The sequence below is a fragment of the Aethalodelphis obliquidens genome, unplaced genomic scaffold (genome assembly GCF_003676395.1).
Source record: "Aethalodelphis obliquidens isolate GAN/ISIS:26980383/991018 unplaced genomic scaffold, ASM367639v1 scaffold9, whole genome shotgun sequence".
Lineage (NCBI taxonomy): Eukaryota > Metazoa > Chordata > Mammalia > Artiodactyla > Delphinidae > Aethalodelphis > Aethalodelphis obliquidens.
Window position 1 is genome coordinate 24,156,212 of NW_020837953.1, and position 26,759 is coordinate 24,182,970.

Genomic DNA, 26,759 nt, shown 5'->3' on the forward strand with positions numbered 1-26,759 from the left:
CCTCCATTTTTTTACCCAGCAAACATTTTTATCCTATATACTTACATGGAATGATATTAAAGCTTTCTTAGACATTTAAAAAAATTTGCAGACTACAGAGAGAATAATACCAAATATCCACAAATCAATATTTATTTTTACGTACACATAATTTGTAAAAGCAGTGGAAAGATATCTAGAAGGGTATGTACCAAACAGATACAGTGGTTAGTTACCTCTGGAGAAAGAAGTGAAGAGAAGAATGATTTTTTATTTTGTTTACACAATCTAAATATATTACAATGACAGTACACTCACATAGTACTGGTATAATTTACAATACATTTAAAAGAATGGGAAAAATATTCAATTCTAGCCCAGTGAAGCGGAAGAGAAAGGAGAGAAAAAAGCATTTTCTGGAACAAAATAATTAAGCTGATTTGATACCCAGAGGAATTTTCCAAATGCTCAAAATTTCTATTTCCCCGCCTTTCAATTTTATTTTGCAAGTATTTCTTGCACCAGTCTTCTACTTTCCATTCCCAATTACCATCATCCTAAATTAAAACCTCATGTTCTAGTACCTGAATTATTTTAAGTTTCTTTTTTTTTATGCCTTTAATTTTTTCTTCTCCGGCCCAACTTATATCCCACTGCCAAATGAGTCTCCAAACCCCACTTTCATTCTCCAGGTACAAAAGCTTAAGTTAATCATGCTCCTCAGTTCATGCCACATTATCATCATTCATCTATATAAGACTCCTCTTCTACCTAATTGATTTCTTTCCTTCCATATTCATTTCTTATTCCCATTCTTCCTAATAAGTTATTTTTTCTAATGTGTTTGATAAACATTCTTCTGTTTGCATATATTCCTAACTTTAACCTCTGCACTAGGTTTTTAAAATCTGTTCACGTTGCTGTGGGACACTTAGTTCCTTGTGATGCAAAGTACTCCACATGCTGTCTACTTACTCTCCCAGCAATACAGACTCAGAGAACAGTCAGCCACCAAAACAATGCTACAATGCAATATCCCCTTCTATGTCCCCTTATGAACTTGTGTGAGAATTAATCTCCGGCTATATATACCCAGGAACAAAACTGTTAGGTCCAAGTGAATTTTATCAACTAAATGATGAAGAACTGCCAAACTGCTCTGCAGAATGGCTGCACTGAACAATCCTCCTGGAGGTTCCTATTTCCCTACATCCCAGACAAGATTTGGCATTATCCAGCTTTGCTTTCTAATTTTTGCTAGCCCAGTAAATTATTTGCCAGCCCAATAAAAGCTTGTTTTATTTAGATTTCTCTTATTACTAATGAATTTGAGCATCCCTTCATTATTTGTGTTTCTTCTTTTGTGAATTCCCTGTTTGTTTCCTTTGTTCATTGTCTATTGGGGTCCCAGTTTTCTTGTTGAATTGAAGGAGTTTCTTTGATATTCTAATGTTAATTCATTTAACAGGTTTAGTTGTTGCAAATATCTTCCCCCAAATGTTACCTACCTGTTAACAATGTCCATGTATTTACTGAACTGAAATCTTTAATGCTGTATCATCAAATTAATCATTTTTTAACCTTATGGTTTCATACTTTTAAGGTTTTAAGAAATAATTTGCAAATATTAACTCACAAAGATGTACTATGTTTCATTAACTCTGTAATTTTATCTATATTATGTTGGTCACTAATCCATTTGAGGTTCTTCTTTATAAACAGTATTATGTAAGAAATCAATTTTATTTTTCTCCCTACCAGTCTTCCCACACCATCTACTAAACAATCTATATTTAACTGATCAATTTATAATGCCAGTTTATCTTATTAAGTTCTGATCTGAGTTCTCTATGCTGTCCCAGTGGTCTCCTTGTCTGTTCTTGGACCAGTATCATATGTTTTCATGATTACTGGAGTGTTTTATTATGTTGTAATGCGGGGTAGGGCAAGTTCCTTTTCTTTCTCTAAGATATCAATAACTTGGAAATTCATGGAAACATTTATTCAAAATAAATTTCGAGTCCTCCCCCACTGCCCCAAACTATCAATACAATAAGGAAAAGAAACATATCTAGTGCCCTACATATAGTAAACAATCAAAAAATATCTGTTGGGACTTCGCTGGTGGCGCAGTGTTTAAGAATCCGCCTGCCAATGCAGGGGATACGGGTTCGAGCCCTGGTCTGGGAGGATCCCACATGCTGTGGAGCAGCTAAGCCCGGGCGCCACAACTACTGAGTCCATGAGCCACAACTACTGAGGTCCGCGCGCCTACAGCCCCATGCTCCGCAACAAGGAGAGGCCACCGCAGTGAGAAGCCGTGCACCACAACGAGGAGTGGCCCACCCCCCCACCCCCACCCCCGTCACAGCTGGAGAAAACCCGCACACAGCAACAAAGACCCAACCCAGCCAAAAATAGATAAATAAATTTATTTTTTTAAAAATCTGTTGGTTAAGAAACCCTCAAATAATACAAACTCGAGAGACAGGGCTAGTATGCTAAAAACAAATTAGTGTATTAAAAGCTACTGACAAACTACCACAATAAACAAAATAAAAGAAGATGAAACATAATACGGGTAACTGTAAAGTCTAAACACTTATGTTTGAAAAGTTCAACTGCAATAAGAACAAATTAGAGGATCTAAACTTACCCACTGCTCTCCTGCAAAGGGGATTTAGGTGACTATAAATCCAAAAGCAACTAATACTGTGATGTAGTTTCTTCAGAATTGAAGAACTCAGGTTGCATATATTCAAATACCCAGTATAAGGCAGGTAACCATCCCATCAAATATTACACAGGTCATTTCAAACTGGAGTACTCTGTTCAATTTGGAAAAAACTTAAGACCCTAACAAATGAAATATAATCATAAAAAGGTAATCCTGATAGAAACTCACATAATATGAGCAAAAATAAATCAAATTAAGGACTCTTAGTCTAGAATAGGAAAGAGTCAGAGGAAATTAGAGAAGTCTTCAGCTATTTTGACAGACTGTCATGTGAAAAACTGCGTAGAGTATCTTCCTTGTATGGGAGGACAGAATTAGGACAAATAGTTGGAAAATATTAAGAAGCTAGATTTTGGAACAAAAATTTCCAACATTTGCTAACCACCAGAGTTATTCACGAGTGGATTACACTATCTCATAAAGTACCTGAGTTCATCCTTGCTAGAACTGTTCAAAAAGCACTTATGTCAGAGAAGATACCGACTAGAAGATTGAAATGAATAATGTCTACAATCCCCTCTAACAGCAAAATTTAATTAAGAGAATATCAAATAATGAAACTGCAGATCATAGCATCAGATACAGAAACTCCTTTATAAATAATTACACTAAATATTGATTTGAACTTAAGGCTTCTGAGCCTTTACAGAATGGTATTAGAATTCTATGTACATTGGGCAATTTTAACTTTAATCTCTTACTAATATGATATAATTAAATGATATATTTAGACTTTTAATGGAACTTTATTATGCAAATTAACAAAATGACAAATGCAGGAACTGCAACTTGTCTTTTTTTTTTGCGGTACGCGGGCCTCTCACTGCTGTGGCCTCTCCCGTTGCGGAGCACAGGCTCCGGGTGCGCAGGCTCAGTGGCCATGGCTCACAGGCCCAGCCGCTCCGCGGCATGTGGGATCCTCCCGGACCGGGGCATGAACCCGCGTCCCCTGCATCGGCAGGCGGACTCTCAACCACTGCACCACCAGGGAAGCCCAACTTGTCATTTTTTATCTCAAATGATACTATAGCAAAGCGTAGTTTATTAGAATATTCATCAGGCAGGCATGTGAAACTAGAGGAAAAACTCTCTAAAACAGTAATTTATCTAGTCATCTAGTCAGCTGTAGCAGCAAAGGTACTCACTATATTATGAAGAAAGTTTGAACTGAGAAATGGCCAACTTGAGGAGCCTTTAAAATATGTGGTAACATATGTACTGGAGAAAAAATAAGTAGACATGAGTTTTTAGTCCCACTCTGCCACTAAATTGTTGGGAAATTTACTTGGCTTCTCTGAATTTAGTTCCTTTATCAATAAAAATGAGATAATAGTCTCAGGGCTGTTATAGGGACCATGTGGGATATTAGTGAAAGTACCTTGGGGGAAAATGGTAAATATGTATCATACTATTTTTATATAAAAATTTAAGCACAATTATCTCAAAATTGTACTTCAAGAATGATACTGAGGTACAGAAGTCTTCCTAACAACAAACATACATTACAATGCAGTAGCATCAAATATAGTAAATAATACAAACAATGAATTCTGTTAATTAACAGAAACTGTGAACTGAATTTTCCCTATATTGTAGTTTGTGGAGCACTAGTCTTTTATTATAACAATGAACAATGAGGGGAGGAATCTTTTGTTCAAATGTAGAAATTTCAGGATAACATTTTAAGTGTGTACTGTTAAGCCAGCTTCTTAGCTTACAATAAAAAGTAAAGCTACCAAAACCAAAATACCTAAAATATTTTAACTTCTAAAGCAGTATGTAGGAAAGAAATTTGGGAAAGAAAATCTGAGTAACTGGGTGTAAGAACTTCTAACCAATCTTTAGTGGCTTCCTTTTTTTTTTTTTTTTTTTTTTTTTGCTGTACACGGGCCTCTCACTGTTGCGGCCTGTCCCACTGCGGAGCACAGGCTCCGGACGCGCAGGCTCAGCGGCCATGGCTCACGGGCCCAGCCGCTCCGTGGCATGTGGGATCCTCCCAGACCGGGGCACGAACCCGTGTCCCCTGCATCAGCAGGTGGACTCTCAACCACTGCGCCACCAGGGAAGCCCAGTGGCTTCCTTTTACTAATAACCTTAGTCTGAAGAGAGAAGAATTCTTGCAGAGAATAATATGATGCATTTTTGTAGAACCTCAGGACAGAATTTTAAAATCCTGAAGAATATCTGGCAATCACTACAAAAATGGAACCTCCCTGAGTACATTAGGTCTTACACAGGGCTACAGCCTACCTTCCCACTCTTACCTCAACCACCACTTCCTATATTCTGGTACCAAGTCTTTTGACTCCATCATGCTCTGGTGCACAGACTGTAAAGTAAAATTTAATATTGTTTTCAGTAAGTTCCACTTTACCACCTGACTCATACAGCAGAAAAATGGTAGGAGAGGGAAACTTTAACGTAAAAAGGAGAGGAAATTATTTTCCTGTTAATTGTTACTATAAACTCACAGAGACCCATCTTCATCTTGTTTTTAGGTACCTCTTAATTCTCTGCTCCCAAAAGGTAGAATGGGAAATATTATTTTAGTCTTTAGGAGAAAACGTAAAATAGTATTTTCCTCTAAAAGTGACTATTCACCTTAGTTTAGTATTCCCAGCTACAATAAATTAACCTGCCACTATAATACAGACAGAACAAAGGAAGGTTGCTAAGGTATAACAAGACGCTAAAATCACCCAGAAGTTTATAAAACACAGTGAAAACAGCTGACAGCCTCTCCTAGTATCCTTCTAACCTCTAATTTATCTTCATAACTCTGTACCAAGTAGCAGAGAAGGTAGCCATACCTTTGCATCAAGTTAAAGTTTAAAGATGCAGAGTAGAGGAGAAAGGAGTTATACTTTAGATCAACTTTTTAATACCTTATAAAATTTGTAGTACATCAGAGCATTTTACCATAAACTATCTTCACTGCTAATTCATATGGGTGTGAATTCTTTCATAATCTTATATAACCACACTAGCTAATCTAGTAACCATTTCTAGTATTCACAAACAATTGATAGATTACTTTAGACTGAGCAACAGATTTTTAACTCAGTGTGGCTTATACTAACAATTCTCCTCTAGAACACTTCTCCCTCAGGCCACCTTTGACTTCTTAATAGACATAGCCTCTTTTCAGTCTCTACGTTCCTCGCTTCTTTTAGCATTTGCCACTGTGATCAATCCTTGAAAATCACAATCCGTCCTTTACTTTCTCTGAAACAGCTTCTACTTTGTCCTGGTTCTCCTACCTTTGCAATCTCTAAGTGTCTTCACTGGCAACCTGAAACAACAGTATCCCCAGAGATCTATTCTCAGTTTTCTTATCTTGACGCTACACATTCTCCCTAGCTTTTAACTATCACCTATATGCTGACACATCTCAAATCTCAATCTCATCTCAATTATTTCCTGAGCTCTAGGCGCTTATTTCCAATAATCTATTGAACTTATCCATTTTGATGTTTCTTACACAATTCAACCTCCAAATAGTCAAGAGAAAATAAAAAACTTGGTCCTTTCACCATCTGTATTTCTGTTAAGCCATCAACATTGTACAAGCAAGGAACTATGAAGCCATTCTTATCTCTTCCCTTTCTCTACACACCTAAATTATTTATTCTTCTTCTAAATCTTACATCTAAGCCTTTGCTCCACCGCCACTGCCACTGCTATTAGTTAAGTCTTAGAACACACTATCTCTAATCTAAAAAAGTACGTACCAAACACGAATTTGAAAAGATACAAGCACCATGATGTTCATAACAGCAGTATTTGCAATAGCCAAGACATGGAATCAACCCAAGTGCCCATCAACAGATGAATGGATAAAGATGTGGTGTATGTGTACACACACACACACACACACACACACACACACACACAGAGAATGGAATATTACTCAGCCATTAAAAAGAATGAAATTCTGCCACTTGCAGGAACATGAATGGACCTAGAGAATATTACGCTTAGTGAAATAAGTCAGACAGAGAAAGACCAAATACTGTATGATATCATTTATATGTGTAATCTTAAAAATAATACAAATGAATGTATATGCAAAACAGAAACAGACTCACAGCTATAGAAAACAAACTTCAGTTACCAAAGGGGAGTGAAGAGGGGGGAGGAACAAATTAGGGCTATGGGATTAACAGATATAAAGTACTATGTATAAAATAGGTAAGCAACAAGGATATATTACATAGCACAGGGAATTATAGCCATTATCTTGTAATAACTTATAATGAAGTATAATCTGCAAAAATACTGAATCACTATGTTATACACCTGAAACTAAAATTGTAAATCAACTATACTACAAATTTAAAAAAATAGGGGACTTCCCTGGTGGTCCAGTGGTTAAGAATCCCTCTTCCAATGCAGGGGATGCGGGTTCGATCCCTGGTCGGGGAACTAAGATCCCACATGCCGCGGGGCAACTGAGCCCACGAGTCACAACTAGACAGAAGCCCGCGCACCGCAATAAAAGATCCCATATGCTGCAACTAAGACCCAACGCAGCCAATAAATAAATATTTAAAAAAAAGTATTAGAGGTGCTAGTGGCTATGCTGGAGTATGAGAAAAAATGGTTAGAAGTATTTATATTTAATTTTCATCTAACAATTACAAATTGAGATGGACTAAAATTCACGAATAGGGATTGACACTGGTATCCTCATTTAGTCCACATCTGACGATCAGGTGTAACGTATGTAGGTACACAAGGAATCCTAAGAGAATAATGGGAGTTCTGCAACATAAGAGTTAACAGTGGAACTCCCACTCATTCATGCATCTTCAGCATGTTGTAACTTATTTCCGTTCAAGTGTGTGGCACATATTCTATCAGGTTTTGGTACAGTAATCAGAACACGTCAGATTACTAAATCTATTCTTAAATAGTTTATTTCAAAATATTGTTTCCCACCTTTAATTTTTCAATAGTTATGCAATGTTAGAATAGTAGTACATGTCCATAAATTAAAAATTTTTACGTGTGTGTGTGTCTGTATATGTGTGTGTATATATATATATATATATATTTATTGTTGAATGCATGGGTAAGTATGTTTTAACTAATAGGGATGCAAGATCAAAAGTTTGAAGACTACTGCAATCGCCTTCCAAATGTTCTCCATGACCCTGGTCTTTCTCTTCTCTAATTCATTCTCCCCACTGCCATTAGAAATGCTTCTTTTTTTTTTGGCTGCATCATGCCACTTGCAGGATCTTAGTTCCCTGACCAGGGATTGAACCTATGCCCTTGGCAGTGAAAGCATGGAGTCATAACCATTGGACCACCAGGGAATTCCCTGGAAATGCTTTTATAGAACCCTCCTACACTGTGAGTGGGAATGTATATTGGTGCAGTCACTATGGAGAATAGCATAGAGGTTCCTCAAAAATCTAAAAACAGAGTTGCCATATGATCCGGCAATCCCACTCCTGGGCATATACCCAGACAAAACTATAATTCGAACAGATACATGCACCCCTATGTTCAGTGCAGCACTATTTACAATAGCCAAGACATGGATACAACCTAAATGTCCATCGACAGATGAATGGATAAAGAAGATGTGGTATATATACAATGGAATATTACTAAGCCATTAAAAAGAATGAAATAATGCCATTTGCAGCTACATGGATGGACCTAGATATTATCATACTAAGCGAAGTAAGTCAGAAAGAGAAAGACAAATACCATATGATATCACTTATACATGGAATCTAAAATATGACACATATGGGAATTCCCTGGCAGTCCAGTGGTTAGGATTCTGCGCTTTCACTGCTGAGGGCCTGGGTTCAATCCCTGGTCGGGGAACTAAGATCCCACAAGCTGCGTGGTACAGCAAAAGAAAAAAAAAGACACATATGAACTTATCCACGAAACAGAAACAGACTCACAGACATAGAGAACAGACTTGTGGTTGCCAAGGGGGAGGGCGGAGGGGAGGGTTGGACTGGAGTTTGGGACTAGCAGACGCAAACTATTATATATAGAATAGATAAACAACAAGGTCCTACTGTATAGCACAGGGAACTGTATTCAGTACTCTGTAATAAACCATAATGGAAAAGAATATGAAAAAGAATGAACACACACACACACACACATACACACATATAAAAAAACTGAATCACTTTGCTGAGCACCAGAAACTAAGACAACATTGTAACTCAACTATAATCCAATTAAAAAAAAAAAACACTGAAAAGAAAGAAAGAAAGAAATGCTTTTAAATATAGGTGTTCCTCATTTGCTCAAAAGCCTCCAGTGGCTCTCTACTCTTTCTGAATTCACAAGCCTTGGCATGGATTTAAGATCCTTTATAACCTACTTGCTGGCCAACTTTTTCAGACTCTAGCTACTCTATTTATACTGGCCTATTTCTGTTACATAAACATGTCACACCTTTGCTCATGCTCTCTCTCTATGGATTATTCTTTCCCCTAGTCCACTGGGTAACTATTCAGTTCAGGTAACAATGTCATGTACCCTATCTTCCTCGCTAACCAAAAGCAGGAATCTTTTATCACGGCATATACTGCACATCTCACAGAACTTGTCATTCTATACAGACTATATAATCCTTGGCAGGAATCATGTCTTATTTATCTTGTTATCTCCAGAACTTAGCACAGTGCCTGACACAAACAGGGGCACAATAAGTTAAACAGTTAATGAAAACATAGGGAAGTTTTTAAAAATGATCTTTTTAAAAGTTACTGCAGGCTTTAGAATTATAGTTCTAGTCAGGATCCATATATCCTGAAATCTAGTACTAAGAGCATTCTGCTTTGGTACAATAATATGGTACATTCAGATAACTGCTTTAAATTAATTTAACTCAGCCTAAGAAAAAAAATGGAGCATACTAGAAGTAAACAAGTCAAGGCACATCCTACAATGGAATACTATACAGCTGTTATTGTAATTTAAATCTACACAGATAGATATTAGGAAAAAACCCTACCTACTAGTCCCTGATGTTCAGACATATATTTATTTATAAGATTATCTTTGAATTTCAAATATATTGTAGGAATATTAGCCAAAAGGTTAATTTCTACTGAGTAATTTATTTAAATGCTACTTTAAAAGAATCTTGAGATTTGAAATAATCACCATCTATTAGCTTTCCTATCTTCCAAGTGACTAACAACTAACAAGGAAAATAAAACTTGCTTTTTTTTTTTAACTGACATATTTTGCATGATATAGTTTCCCCAAGATAGCTAAACGTTCAAAACTGTACCATTTGATTTTCACCGGCAGTGTTTTCTGGTGTATGTCTTCTAAATCGTTTTAATTAGAAGCATACCCCTCTACAGATAAGACACCAAAAGAACAGCTGGCAGAAGAAAAAAATAATTGTACTTCACCAAAATGAAAAATGTTTGTGTTTCAGAGGATACCATCAAGAAACTGAAAAGGCAGCACAAGGAATATAGCCAATATTTTATAATAACTTTGTATGGAATATAATCTATTAAATATCAAATCACTATTTTATATACCTGAAACTAATAATATAATATTGTAAATAAACTATATTTCAATTAAAAGAAAAATTTTTTTAAAAGGAAGTAAAAAGGCAAGGTGCAGAAAGGGAGAAAATTTTTGCAAATCATCTTATCTGATAAGGTATAAAGAACTCCTACAACTCAGTAACAAAAAGGCAAATGATCCAATTTAAAAATGGGCAAAAGACCTGAATAGACATTTCTCTGAAAATATACAAATAGCCAATAAGTGCACAAAAATATGGTCAATATCACTAGCCATCAGGGAAATGCAAATCAAAGTAACAATGAGAAACTACTTAACAGTCACTATGATGGCTATAATCAAAAAGACAGATAAATGTTAATGAGGATGTAGAGAAACTGGAATCACCACACACTGCTAATAGAAATGTAAAATGATGCAGCCACTTTAGAAAAGAGTCTGGCAGTTCCTCAAAAGGTTAAACATAGAGTTACCATATGATTCCCCTCTTGGGAATACACTCAAGAGAAACGAAAACTCGTCCCACACAAAATTCTGTACATGAATGTGCATAGCAGCATAATTAAGAGCCAAAATGTGTGAACAACTCACATGTCCACCAACTGATGAACTGATACACAAAATATCCATACAATGGAATATCATTAAGCAATAAAAAGGAATGAAGTACTAATACATGTTACAACATTATGTGAAAACGTGAAATGGGGCTTCCCTGGTGGCGCAGTGGTTCAGAGTCCACCTGCCGATGCAGGGGACATGGGTTCGTGCCCTGGTCCGGGAAGATCCCACATGCCGCGGAGCGGCTAGGCCCGTGAGCCATGGCCGCTGAGCCTGCGCGTCCAGAGCCTGTGCTCTGCAACAGGAGAGGCCACAACAGTGAGAGGCCCGCGTACCGCAAAAAAGAAAAAAGCAAAAAAAACGTGAAATGGGGCTTCCCTGGTGGCGCAGTGGTTGAGAGTCCGCCTGCCGATGCAGGGGACACGGGTTCGTGCCCTGGTCTGGGAAGATCCCACATGCCGCGGAGCGGCTGGGCCCGTGAGCCATGGCCGCTGAGCCTGTGTGTCCGGAGCCTGTGCTCCGCAACGGGAGAGGCCACATCAGTGAGAGGCCTGCATACCACAAAAAAAAAAAAAAAAAAAAACGTGAAATGAAAGAGGTCGGTCACACAGAGGCCACATATTGTATGATTCTATTTATATTTAAATGTCCAGAAAAGGCAAATCTACAGAGACAGAGAGTAGATTAGTGTTGGGCAGGGACTGCAGGGAGGGAGGCAATGGGGAGTGACTGCTAGTGAGTATGCGATTTCTTTGGTGGAGGACAAAATGTTCTAAAGTATGACTGCAGTGACAGTTGTACATTATCACTGTGAACATACTAAATGCCACTGAATTGCACACTTTAAATGAGTGAATAGTGTAGTACGTGAATTTTATATCAATAAGGATGTTATTTAAAAAAAGAATGTCCTGTACTTCCCTGGTTGCGCAGTGGTTGAGAGTCCACCTGCCAATGCAGGGGACACGGGTTTGATCCCTGGTCTGGGAAGATCCCACGTGTCGTGGAGCAACTAAGCCCACGAGCCACAACTACTGAGCCCGCGCGCCTAGAGGCCGTGCTCTGCAACAAGAGAAGCCACTGTAGTGAGAAGCCCACGCACCGCAACGAAGACTCAAAGCAGCCAAAAAAAAAGAAAAGAAAACAAACAAACAAAAAAACCCAATGTGTTAAAAAAAAAAAAAAGAATATCCCTTTCTTGGCACACTACCCTGTTATTACACTATGCCAATAATATTCCTAATAACAGTAGAAGAGAGTTTCTTCACTCTGACTTGCTATTTCTATTTAAAAGCCAAAATCATATCAATATAGATTTTTTCCTTCTAAGATTCAATCATTAGAATTACATTACATCCATATGCACTATGCACACTCAGCACTATGTCATTAATCATAATAGAATAGTAACAGCAATCATACTAGTACAATGACTATAAGATAATGCTTAATTTGTAAAAGAAAATTAAACCAAAAACTTCGATCACAATCTATTACCAACTATTTCAACATTCCTTCAAACCTTTATGCAAGGAGATCTTATATTTATAATCATGCTGCATATACAACTTTCCCCATCTATTTCACTATTTAACAATTTTGAATAAATATGGAACAGTCTATTCATGGTTTACCCTCATATATATTTAGTAGCTGGACAAACTAGCATAAAAATCTCAAGTTACAGATTTTATACTTTAGGTCATATTTCTAGAAATTAATTTTTAAGACCATTCACTTGTTAAAAAAAAACAAGAAACATCTGAAATCTGCTTTACATGCTCTTTTAACTAATGATGATTTTATAATCAAATCATTAAATTGGGAAAAAAAGAAACACATAGACACACACTCCCCAAAGAAGTGAGGAAAGGATAAAAAAGGCAACAGACAGAAAGTCTAAAGTAGAAAAATTGACTCACAAGATGATTCACAAGCATTTCCTGGATATTTTGTCCAAGAAAACTCTTCTGACTAAAGTGGAAACTTGTTTGGCTGCAATACATCATTCTACTATTATGATTAATGCCACAGTGCCAAATATTTGAGCATGTGGCATATGGACAAGAGAAACCTCATATGTGTTGATTTAAATACTGCTGCATTTTGGCCCATAACTGTTTAGTTCATATTGAAAAGGAATTGTAAAGTTCTATTTAGTTTCTTGTAACTTCTAGAATTCTAGTTGTTGAAGTGTAAGAACTGAACCAATTTAGGAAGCCCACCAACAATTTTAACTGACTAATTACATGATATTGCAAAAAGTGAAGACAAAAGCTAGGCTTTTGAAGAAAATAAAGGGAATAAGTTTTGTGGATGTTGACATAAAATTAAATCAATATTATTAACAAAGTATAAAGTTGGTTAACGCCAATTTTAGAGTCCCAAGGAAGTCCTATAGCTCCTATCAAAACTCAAATAAAAGGTACACGATAAAAAAAATTTCCATTTGGGAACATCTAAATTGCAGATCCTTTACTCCTACTGACAAATAACGTACGAAGACAAAGCAACATAAAGATGAAATACAATTAGGGATGCCAAAAGGACTGTAAGTTAAAACCAGAATGTACCACACTAATTTATTATATACATTTTCCTCCCAAACTTAACCAACATGTTGAGCATCTACATGTGAAACTCTATGGTACGCAACTTCATATACACACATATAACATGTGATTATTCCTCTACCAAAAAAAAGGTAGGAAAAAGAACAAATCTAATAAACAATTTTGTTCTTTTTTACCCAACGTTATTGCCAATGCCCTAGTCCCTCATAACTCATCTGAAATACTAAAAAAAATTTCAATTGACATCCCTCTAAGTCCCAAGCCTCCAACTCCTACCACTTCCTCAATTCCATCCCATTTTGTCTTCAAGTGATTTTGTTTTTCTAACATTTTCGTCATATAATTTTCCTATTCAATAAATAACGTATAAGAATTCTTCACTATATACTGCTAAAGTTAGGGGCAATTTTTTCAGGCAGGGCAAGGTGAAGAGGCAATAATAAGGAATTCAGCTAAGAAATATCTGCCTTAGACATTCTATCAGTTAAGAGACTTCCTTAGATTAATAAATGCCCTTTAAAAATGTAAACATCTACCAGAAAGGTCAGAATTATCCTTCGTTCAAATTTACACATTAACACCCCCATTTTGAGAAACAAGAAAAAGGGAATTTGAGAGCGCAGCATGAGACAGTTGGTCCCTGTAAGCCCAAAGACAGACAAAAGAGAAGGACACTAACATAAAGACTAACCTATATATCCTAGGAGAGAAGGGTAGGGAACTGAAAATCCATATCTAGGCATACAAAGCCCTCTATAATGTCCAGTTCTCTTTCCTGTCTCCTACCAACACACTCATCCCATTTTACTTTTATAAGCATTTCATTCATTTTACTGAGTATTTATTATGTGCCAATCATTGAGCTAAGATCAGGGCTACAAAGATGATGATAAAGAATATTACTTTTCATGAAGAGGTTACACTGAGAGAAGAGGGTAACAAATAACGCACTAAAAATACTGTAATGAAAGTGTACACCAACCAAGTACTACAAGGTCATAGTAGAATGAACTACCATCTGGCCTTTCGGCTGGAACCACCATCTTCCAATAATTCACCAAAATGACCAACACAAAGGGAAGGAGGAGGGGTACTTGCTATATGTTCTCTAGGCCTTTTAGAAAACACGGAGTTGTTCCTTTGGCCACATACATGCGAATCAAGAAGAAAGTGATATTGTAGATATCAAGCGAATGGGCACTGTTCCATAAGGAATGCCCCACAAATGTTACCATGGCAAAACTGGAAGAGTCTACAGTGTTACCTAGCACAATGTTGGCATCGTTGTAAACAAACAAGGGCAAGATTCTTGCCAAGAGAATTAATGTGCCTATCAAGCACATTAAGCACTCTAAGAGCCAAGACAGCTTTCTGAAATGTGTGAAGGAAAACGATCAGAAAAAGAAGGAAGCCAAAGAGAAAGGTACTTGGGTTCAGCTGAAGCGCCAGCCTGCTCCACCCAGAGAAGCACACTTCATGAGAACCAGTGGAAAGGAGCCTGAACTGTTGGAACCCATTACCTATGAATTCAGGGCATGATGGGTGTAAAGAAAACAAAAGACCTGGACTGTACATATGTTTCTCTTAATTGAGTAGAAGTGTTGTGTCCCTTCTCCCAAAGAAATATTTAAAGCACATTTTAACTGTGTCCGAATTCAGTGGGTGATGTCTTTACTTTTCAAATTTAATTGTTTTTCTTCCTGAAAGATGTGAGGTAATTTGTTGTGCAATATACTCCACTGGTTAATAAACTGCCAAATATTATTTGTAAAAAAGAAAAAGAAAAAAAGAATGAACTACTATCTGACTATGGAGTTCAAAAGGTTTGTCTTGAAAAATAGTAGAAGTTTGCCAGATAGGTAAGGGCAGAGAAGGCATTCCAGGTAGGAGTTGCAGAATATGAAAAAAGATAAAGGTTAGAGCCAAACTAAGAAAGGTATGCTATACTAAATTTGGGATATTATTCTGTAGGCAATAGGGAGCTGAATACATTTTAAAGTAGGGGAGTGATATAATCAGATTTCTTATTTAAAAGAATAACTACGCCAGAAGTATGGATACTTATCGAGAATGGGGAGAGAAAGAAATGTTAGGGGAGACCAATTTGAAGATCATTACAATAGTCTAGATAACAAATAAGGGTCTGAAACCAAGGTGGTAGCAGTATGGATGGAGAGGGGCCAAATTAGGGAATAATTTCTGAAACAGAAGCAATAGGACTTGATAACCAACAGGAGGAAAAAGGAAGGTCTAGTTTGGGAATTTAGGAAGAGCAAAAGAATATAGTAGTATGAGTGGAGTGTGGGGATGGGGATTGAGAGAGTAAGTTGTTTTGACCTGTGTTTGAAGCACTTTATAGATATTCAGGTGTCAAGTCTGAAGCTCAGGAAAGAGGTGGAGGCTACAGCAAGATTAGGAAGTCATGTACTCACAGATGGTAGCTTATTGTAGTACCTGACCAGAACCTCCCCCCTTAAGCCTGGCTTAGGCTCACTAAACCTGGTTCTTCTCAATTGTTGTACCTTTGTTACTGCTGCCTCATCTTAAAAAAAAAAAAAAAAAAAAGTGTTCTCTTTATTACACGATCTGCAGTTCTACCAACTGTTTAGATTAGCCCAATTCCTTTCCTTCTTGCTTTACAAATATTTCTTAATGACTATCAAGTCAGGATTCTGGAGTGCTGGTCTCACCTTTGCTATTAGAAATGTTGTTGAGTAAGCCTCTCAACCTTTCTGGATTTCAGCTACAAAAAAGGTATCAGGAAAAAAAAAAAAAGGCATCAGATTAGTTGATAATTTTAAGATTCCTCCACTTGTAATACTCCACAACTTGCTTCCTGACCTCAGAAAGAACTCTTTATTACATGTTAATTATAACACTCATATGATGGTCTTCTTTTATATGTTATTAAAAAGTCTCTTAGTGCTCATTCATGTCATATTTCTTATGTGTCTTATCTCTTCTTCTACTAAATTACAAATTTCTTGACAGCAATAAATCTACGTTTTAAATGAAGGCTCTTAATAATAATACTTACTGAGTAAGAAAAGGCTGGGGTATTTGATAGTACAAACTAAAAGGCTAAGTTGAACATCATTGTTTTCTAAATATTTTGTCCATAAGTCATTTTTTTTTAAAAACCCTCCTTTGTGGTATACATCACGTCATAAATTCCTTTTCTGTTCCTGTATTATCTAAACCACATCCATATCCATAGTCTTTGCGGGAAGTGAAAGAAGCTTATTGAAAGCAGATTGATAAATCTTTATATATCATACATACTTGTTCCTATAAAAGAGTAGGGAACAGTTAGGAGTTGAGGATCAGGAGAACAGAAGGCATGAAACCATGACAACCACCATCATCTTAAAGGGAACATCACGAAAGGGGTAAATAAGGTCGAGGTGGGGTGGGGAGAAAAAAGAAAGCACCGATAAATATTACCTAATAGCAAAGGAAAAAATGCTCAGTCTGATTTCAAGAGCACATAAAAATGACTTGCACCTTTTCTATTATCACAGAGAAAACATATGAATTTATGTTATAATGGAAAAATTTCAAGGCTGTTTGTAGATTTTTCCCATCATCACACCTCTGAAGTATAGTCAATTTCAAAGCAAATTACCATCTGTTCTTGGTCAAACTGTTAGACATTATCATTGCTATTTAGATATACAAGATAAACATAATTTCTAAAGCAAAGACAAATACCAAAAGCAAAAGATCTCTGAATTCTTACCTGTTCACTCTCCTAGGACACTTGTCTGGTTTAATATCTACCTCATAGAGGTAGACATCAATCTTTGGAATTTCAACTTGAAAACAGTTAGCCAGCAATTTAATGGGTTTGCCCATGGTGCCATAGCCAGGTCTTCTGGGCACCATGAGTAGGGGCTGGGCCCCAACGGGTCCTGCCAGGGAAGGGGAAAAAAAAGAGAGAGACACTCTTACAAGCTGCATTTAATAATCTTGTCAACCAGAGTAAGTTAGAGTTTTAAGTACAGCTGATAATGCTTGAAGCCTAGTGCTGAAAGATGACATGGTTTCTAATACCAATTTCTTTCACCCCACTTTACTTTCCTCATTAAAACAAACATACAAAGAAACAAAAACTGGGTACCTCTGGAAAATTGTTTTGGAAGGGGTAGAAAGGAGCACACAAACCCAGGTGAGCATAAACAAAGCACAAATCGTATCTAAAATGTATGCAACCAATAGCAAAGTAAACTTAAAGAAGGGTAAGAGCAGATGAACAAAATAAAAACAATATACAATAAAAAGGAACAACAAACTCAATTATTTGAAAAGATAACTAAAATTGATAAATTCCAGTGACTTTTACAACAGAAGAAAAAAAGGCTTAAGTAACCAATATAAACGGGAAAAAAAGTATCAGTATTACTACAGATACAGAAGACATTACAAACATTGTTAATAAATTTGAAAGTTTGATGAAATAGACTAAGTCCTAGAAAGATACAGCTTACTGGTACACAAAAGCATATAAAATTTGAAAAGTTCTCTTTTCAAATAAAATGTAAAATGGTGCAGCTGTTTTGGAAAACAGTACAGTGGTTCCTCAAAATATTAAAAATAGAATTACCATACGATCTAGTAGATCCATGATCTACTTCTGGGTATAAACCCAAAAGAATTGAAAGCAGGGTATTGAAAAGATAATTATACACCTATGCTCATAGCAGTACTATTCACAATAGACGAAAGGTGGAAGCAACCTAAGTGTCCACTGACGCATGAATGGATAAAGAAAATCTGGTATATACCTATAATGGGACATCAATCAGCCTTAAAAAGGAAGGAAATCCTGACACATGCTACAACATAGATGAACCTTGTAGAGGTCATGCTAAGTGAAATAAGCCAGTCACAAAAAGACACTGTATGATTCCACCTAATACCTAGAGTAGTCATATTCATAGAGACAAAGTAGAAGGGCGGTTGCCAGGGGCTGGGGAAAAAGGTAGAAAAAGGAATTGTTGCTTAATGAGTATAGTTTCAGTTTTGCAAAATGAAAAGAGTTCTGGCGATTGGTTGCACAACAATGTGAATGTACTTAAATACTACTAAATTGTACACTTAAAAATTGCTAAGACAGCAAATTTAATGTTATATATATTTTATCACAGTTAAGAAAAAAACAAACCCTAGGTGATATCTAACATTAAGTTTTTGAAGCTCAAAATGTTGTAGCTTTGTTAAACAAAATTCAAACAATAAATTCAGTTAGTAAATATTATCTAAATGAATTTACATTTAAAACATCTGAAAAGTCCTGTAACTATCTGAAAAAATTAAATCCACAATTAAAAATATTCACACACATGCACACACTAAAAAATTCCAGATCCAGATGGCTTCACTAGAGAATTATACCAAACATTTAAGGAAAGAAATAATACTAATCTTAAACAAATTCTTCCAGAGAATAGGAAAAAAGATAATTAACAACTTTTCTTCACTGTGGATGAAAGTACATTAAAGTGCCACCTGCATCACTTATTTTTAAATTTTGTTTTCATATATTTGTAAGATCTTTTCTGAGGGCATAATCTTTCCTGCTATCCTAAACTGAGATAGGTAATAATGAGTAATTCTAGACTAGGTCATAGTTCTGACTCTGCCATTTATCTAACCACTTGACCTTTGTTAAATATTAATAGCCCTGAAATTCTATTTCCTGATCTATAAAACGGAAATAATACCTAACCTGCCTCTTTCTTATGAATCCTGTCAGGATAAAATCAGAACATGAACAACAGATAAAATTTATCAAGCTCTTACCAAACCTTGCAATAATTTTTTTTTTACTATTGAAGTATAGTTGATTTACATTGTTGTGTTTAATTTCTGCTGTACAGCAAAGTGACTCAGTTATACATATATATTCTTTTTCATATTCTTTTCCAGTGTGGTTTACCACAGGATATTGAATATAGTTCCCTGTGCTATACAGTAGGACCTTGTTGTTTATCCATCCGATATATAATAGTTTACATCTGCTAATCCCAAACTCCAAGTCCTTCCCTCCCCAACCCAGCCTCTCCCTTGGCAACCACAAATTTGTTCTCTCTGTCTATAGTCTGTTTCTCTTTCATAGATATGTTCATTTGTGTTGTATTTTATATTCCACATATAAGTGATATCATATAGTATGTCTTTCTCTTTCTGACTTACTTTGCTTAGTATGATAATCTCTAGGTCCATCCATGTTGTTGCAAATGGCATTATTTCATTCTTTTTAATGGCTGAGTAATATTCCATTGTGTACATATACCACATTTTCTTTATCCATTCATCTGTTGATGGACATTTAGGCTGTTTCCATGTCTTGGCTATTGTAAATAGTGCTGCTATGAACATAGGGTTGCATATATCTTTTCGAATTACAGTTTTGTCTGGGTATATGCCCAGGAGTGGGATTGCTGGATCATATGACAACCCTATTTTTAGTTTTTTGAGGAACCTCCATACTGTTTTCCATAGTAACTGTACCAATTTACATTCCCACCAACAGTGTAGGAGGGTTCCTTTTTCTCCACACACCCTCCAGCATTTATTATTTGTAAATTTGATGATGGTCATTCTGACTGGTGTGAGGTGATACCTCACTGTAGGTTTTTTTTTTTTTTTTTTTGCGGTATGTGGGCCTCTTACTGTTGTGGCCTCTCCTGTTGCGGAGCACAGGCTCCGGACGTGCAGGCCCAGTGGCCATGGCTCACGGGCCCAGCCGCTCTGCAGCATGTGGGATCTTCCCGGACCGGGGCATGAACCCGTGTCCCCTGCATCGGCAGGCGGACTCTCAACCACTGCGCCACCAGGGAAGCCCTCTCACTGTAGTTTTTTGTTTTTTTTTTGTTTTTTTTTTTTCCACTGTAGTTTTGATTTTCATTTTTCTAATAATTAGCGATGTGGAACATCTTTTCATGTTCCTGTTGGCCATCTTTATGTCTTCTTTGTAGAAGTGTCTATTTAGGTGTTCTGCCCACCTTTTTTAATGGGTTTTTTTGTCATTGAATTGTAGGAGCTGTTTGTATATTTTGGAAATTAAGCCCTGTCGGTCGCATCACTTGTAAATATTTTTCTCCCAGTCCGTAGGATGCCTTTTCATTTTGTTTATGGTTTCCTTTGCTGTGCAAAACCTTATAAGTTTGATTGTAAATCATACCAACGTTTCCCAAGGCAATAGAAATAAAAGCAAAAATAAACAAATGGAACCCCAAACTTCATAATGATTTTATAGATGAGGAAAACTGAACTGATTTGCCTAAAATTTCATAGCTAGTAAGTAGCAGAACTGAGATTGGAACCCATTCTGCTGTGCTCTCTATTGTGTTCCACTGATATATTTGTTTATCCTTTTGTCAATAATACACTGTCTCGATTATGATATTTTACAGTAAGTTTTGAAATCAGGTACTGTCAATCAGTTCTCTGACTTTAATCTCCTTTAATATCATGTAGTTGTTCTGGGTATTTTGCCTTTCCCTATAAACTTTACAATCAGTTTGTCAATATCCACAAAATAACTTGCTGGGATTTTGCTTGGAATTGTGCTAAGTATATAAATCAAGTTGAGAAAAGCTGACATCTTTATACTGAGTCTTCCTATCCATGTATAATAAAATATCTCTATTTATTTAGATTTTCTTTGATTTCTTTGATTTTTTTAAACCAGAGTTTTGTAGTTTTCCTCACATAGATCTCGTACATATTTTGTTAGATTTATACCTAAGTATTTCTTTCTTTTCTTTTTTTGGTGCTAATGTATAAGGCTACAATAATCGCGACAGTGTGGGTTTTTGTCAAAGAATAGAAAAATACATCAGAGGAATACACAGCCCCAAAATTGAACCACAAGTCAACTGATCTTTGACAAAGGAGCAAAGGCAATTCAACGGAAAAAGGAGTCTTTTCAAGCAATGGTGCTGATAAGTGGATGGATATCCACATGCTAAAGGGGGAAAAAAAAAAAGAATCTGGACACAGACCTAAAACTTTTTTCAAAAATTAACTCAGGGGGTACTTCCCTGGTGGCGCAGTGGTTAAGAATCCCCCTCCCTGCCAATGCAGGGGACACGGGTTTGATCCCTGGTCTGGGAAGATCCCACATGCCTCGGAACAACTAAGCCCGTGCGCCACAACTACTGAGCCCACGTGTCACAACTACTGAAGCCCACGCGCCTAGAGCCCGTGCTCCTCAACAACGGAAGCCACCGCAACGAGAAGCTCGCACAAAGAGTAGCCCCTGCTCGCCACAACTAGAGAAAGCCCATGCGCAGCAAAGAAGACCCAACGCAGCCCAAAAATAAATAAAATACATTTATAAAAATAAAATAAAGGGAAATAGTCTCCCAACTAGTGGTTGTGATACAGAATGTCTGATTTTCAGTAACCTATTCTTAATTATTCCATCCTCTTAAGAAGGCATTTTGTTCCATCTTATCCAGATTTTTTAGTTTTCTTTAGTGGAAGTTCTGAGCCTAATTAAATAATCTGTCTACTCCACACGGAGAAAATTCTATAGCTATTTAACTACCTGCATTTTCTTACAAATTGAGTGACCTGAGGACAGAGTTTATGAGTGACTCATATTTCTATCCCTAATACTAAAGAGCACATCATATTAAGTCCCTTGTTCTGATTCCACGATTACAAAGCAACCTTCTGATTACTGTCTGTATACCCATATAGATGGCCGGAGGGAGATAAGTCGCTGACTAGTCAACATGAATCTTCTTTATGCTCTGGAAATGGTATTTTTCTTTGTAAATAATTAAATTGGCATTATGACTTATATATTAGTTTCTTGTGAACTTGGTTAGCATCAATCGGTCCATCAAGGTGATGATCAGCTCTGGATGCCTGGCAAAACCAAGCATCAGGATCTGCAAAGCTAGGGACCAGACTGTGGAGCACAGTGACCCTCTGTCACACTACCTCATAAATTTGTTTGAGTAATCTGAATCCCTTCCATTACATTTTCAAGTTTCACAGTAGCAAACACACTGTATATAAAATGTTATATTCTGTTCCCACTTAACATAGCCTCATAAGCATATCTGTATTACTAAGGTCTTCATATTCATAATTTTAATGGTTATGTAATAATACATTAAGTTGATGAAGTAAAACTGACCAGGTTCCACTCAAGAATATTTAGCTTGCTTCCAAAGTTTCACTATTATAAATAGTGAAACATAAGCAGTTGTAGTGGATATTCACAGGATTGTATGCTAAACACAACCCCACCCTTTTCCTCCACCTACTGGCTATTCTCTTGAAAACTACACACTCTCTCACGTACTACATGAATACCAGCAATTGATATATTCTTACGTGAATTTGACACCACAACTGACTCATCTAGGGATGGACACCAGAACCAAGAGAAAGTAATAAGCCTTTTCCCTGGGACTTTTTTTGTTTTAACTTGGGACCTAAACAACAATCAGGTATTTCCTCTTCAGGGACTAAAGCTGTGAGATATAATAGCTGTTGGAGATCAGGTGTTCTGATGCGTAGAAAAAGCCAATCAACAGTGAGAGAAAATGGAAGCTACAAGTAGAGAGCTACAAATAGAGAGAAATCAAAATAAGAGATGGAGTAGTCTGATACCATCAGTTACTAGTTCCACCTGCTCCAGATGCAAGCTCAGCTGCAAACCGGTTCTTCCTATTGCCTTCTATTCAACCTGCCTTGCGTTCCATGAGCCAATAAACCCCTTTTGCTTAAATTAGTTTCTGTTGGATTGCTGTTATTTGCAACTAAAACTCTTAACTGATAAAAGGAGTAATTATATTAATTACTTCAACTGAAGTATGGTCTCAAACCTGAGTTCAAATTCCAGATCTAATGACCAGGGGAAAGTCACAGCCTCTAAGACTCAGTTGCCTATTATTATTATTTTCACTTATATGTGGGATCTTTTTTTTTTTAACATCTTTATTGGAGTATAACTGCTTTACAATGGTGTGTTAGTTTCTGCTTTATAACAAAGTGAATCAGCTATATGTACACATATATCCCCATATCTCCTCCCTCTTGCGTCTCCCTCCCACCCTCCCTATCCCACCCCTCTAGGTGGTCACAAAGCACAGAGCTGATCTCCCTGTGCTATGCGGCTGCTTCCCACTAGCTATGTATTTTACATTTGGTAGTGTATTTTTTAAAATGATATTTAGACTGCACAACACAATGATTTGACATACCTGTGCACTGTGAAAAGATTCTCCCCATCAAGTTAATTAACTCATTCATCACTCCACATATTCACCTTTTTTGGGGGATGAGGGGGGACTTAGAACATTTAAGTTCTACTCTCTCAGCAAATTTCAATTATACAACAGAGTATTATCAACTATAGTCACTATGTTATACATTAGATCCTCAGACCTTATTTATTTTATAGCTCAAAGTTTGTACCCTTGTACCAACTTTTCCCAATTTCCCCCACTCCCTGGCAACCATTTTTCTACTGTTTCTGAGTTTGACTTTTTATTTTTAGATTCCATATATAAGTGATACCATGTAGTATTTGTCTTTGTCTTATTATACTTAGCATAGTGCCCTCCAGGCTCATCCATATTGTCAGAAATAACAGGATTCCCTTCTTTTTTTAAGGCTAAGTAATATTCCACTATGTGTATACGTGTGTGTGTGTGTGTGTGTGTGTGTGTGTATACACACATCACATTTTCTTGATTCATTCATCCGCTGATGGATACTTAAGACAGTCTCCATACCCTGGCTATTGTGAATGCTGCAATGAACATTAGAGTACAGATATCTCTTCAAGATAATGGTTTCGTTTCCTTCGGATATATACCCAGAAGTGGGATTGCTGGAATATATGGCAGCCCTATTCTTTTTTTTTTTTTTAAATATTGGAGTATAGTTGATTAACAATGTTGTGTTAGCTTCACGTGAACAGTAAAGTGATTCAGTTATACATATACATGTGTCTATTTCTTTCAAATTCTTTCCCCATCTAGGTTATTACAGAATATTGCGCAGAGTTCCCTGTGCTATACAGTAGGTCCTTGTTGGTTATCTATTTTAATTACAGCGGTCTGTACATGTCAATCCCAAACTCCCAATCTATCTCTCCCCTCCACCCTTCCCCCCTGGTAAAGGAACATATGGTAGCTCTATTTTTAATTTCTTGAGGAACCTCCACACAGTTTTCCATTGTGGCCATACCAGTTTATGTTCCCACCAACAGTGTATAAGGCTTCTCTTTTCTCCACACTCACAACAGCATTTATCATCCTGTCTTTTTGATAAAAGTCATCCTAACAGGTATGAGGTTATATCTCACTGTGGTTTTGATTTGCATTTCCATGATGACTAGTGATGCTGAGCACCTTTTATGTACCAGTTGGCCATTTGTATGTCTTCTTTGGAAAAATGTCTATTCAGGTCCTTTGCCCATTTTATTTTTTTAATAAATTTATCTATCTAACTATCTATTTATTTATGGCTGCATTGGGTCTTCATTGTTGGGTCCTCGTTGCTGTGCGGGCTTTCTCTAGTTGCTGCGAGCGGGGGCTACTCTTCGTTGCGGTGAGCGGGGGCTACTCTTCGTTGCGGTGAGCGGGCTTCTCATTGCAGTGGCTTCTCTTGTTGCAGAGCTCAGGCTCTAGGCACGTGGGCTTTAGTAGTTGCGGCACGCGGGCTCAGTAATTGTGGTTCGCGGGCCCTAGAGCACAGGCTCAGTAGTTGTGGTGCACAGGCTTAGCTGCTCCGCCCTTTGCCCATTTTTTAACTGAGTTGGTTTTTTTGCTACTGAGTTGTAAGAGTTTCTTGTATATTTTGGATACTAACCCTCTATCAGGTATGTGGTTTGCAAATATTTTCTCCCATTCTATAAGTTTCCTTTTAATTTTGCCAATGGTTTCCTTTGCTGAGCAGAAGCTTTTTAGTTTGATGGAGTCTCACCTCTTTATTTTTGCTTTTGTTGCCTTTGCTTTTGCTATTAAATTTTAAAAATCATTGCCAACACCAATGTCAAGGAGCTCACGTGCTGTTTTCTTCTAGGAGTTTTATGGTTTCAGGTCTTCTGTTAAAGTCTTTGATCCATTTTAATTTCTATATACGGTATAAGTTGGGGTCTAGTTTCATTCTTTTGCATATGGCTATCCAGTTTACCCAACACCATTTATTAAAGAGACTATCCTTTCCCCATGTATAGTCTTTGCTCCTTTGTCAAAAACTAACTGACCATACATGCATGGGTTTATTTCTGGGCTCACATTGATCTATGTGCCTATTTTTATGCCAATACCACACTGTTTTGACATAACTTTATAATATAGTTTGAAATCAGGAAGTTTTCTTTGTTCATCCTTCTCAAGACTGCTTTAGCTATTGGGGGTCTTTTGTGGTTCCACATAAATTTTAGGATTGTTTTTTCTATTTCTGTAGAAAATGCCATTGCAGTTTTTTTCTTTTTTTTTTTGTCATTGCAATTTTGATAGGGACTGCACTGAATCTGTAGATCACTTTGGGTAGTGTGGACATTTAAACAATATTAATTCTTCCAATCCATGAGCACAGGATATCTTTCCACATATTTGTGTCTTCTTTGATTGCTTTCATCAATGTCTTATAGTTTTCAATGTGTAGATCTTTGACTTTCTTTTTCTTTTTTTTTTTTTGGCGGTCTGCGGGCCTCTCACTGTTGTGGCCTCTCCCATTGCGGAGCACAGGCTCTGGACGCACGGGCTTATTGGCCATGGCTCATGGGCCCAGCCACTCCGCGGCATGTGGGATCTTCCCAGACCGGGGCACGAACCCGTGTCCCCTGCATTGGCAGGCAGACTCTCAACCACTGCGCCACCAGGGAAGCCCCTAGATCTTTGACTTTCTTGGTTAAATTTATTCATAAGCATTTTATTGTTTTTGATGCTACCATAAATGGGACTTTTAAAAAATTTATCTTTTTGATATTTAGTTGTTAGTGTATAGAAATGCAGTAGATTTTGGCTTTTTTGTTATAAATTTATTATTTATTTGGCTGCATCGGGTCTTAGTTGCGGCACGCAGGATCTTTGTTGAGGCATGTGGGATCTTTCGTTGAGGCATGTGGGATCTTTCGTTGTGTTGCATGGGCTTCTCTAGTTGTGGCACACAGGCTCCAGAGCATATGGACTCAGTAGTTGCAGCACGTGGGCTCTCTAGTTGTGGCACGTGGGCTCTAGAGCGCACGGACTCAGTAGTTGCGGCGCGCGGGCTCAGGTGCCCCACAGTATGTGGGATCTTAGTTCCCCGACCAGGGATCAAACCTGCGTCCTCTGCACTGGAAGGCGGATTCTTAACCACCGGACCACCAGGGAAGTCCAGAAATGCAATAGATT

The 26,759-nt window shown here is 37.1% G+C and overlaps 1 protein-coding gene across 1 annotated transcript in view; it reads right to left on the minus strand.

Moving 5' to 3' along the window:
• AGO3 (argonaute RISC catalytic component 3) overlaps positions 1–26,759 on the minus strand; it is a 127,738-nt gene that overhangs the window by 89,594 nt on the left and 11,385 nt on the right. Inside the window, exon 2 of the mRNA XM_027109112.1 lies at positions 17,123–17,294. Coding sequence (XP_026964913.1) covers positions 17,123–17,294 — 172 coding nt within the window. The remainder of the gene's footprint in view (positions 1–17,122; positions 17,295–26,759) is intronic.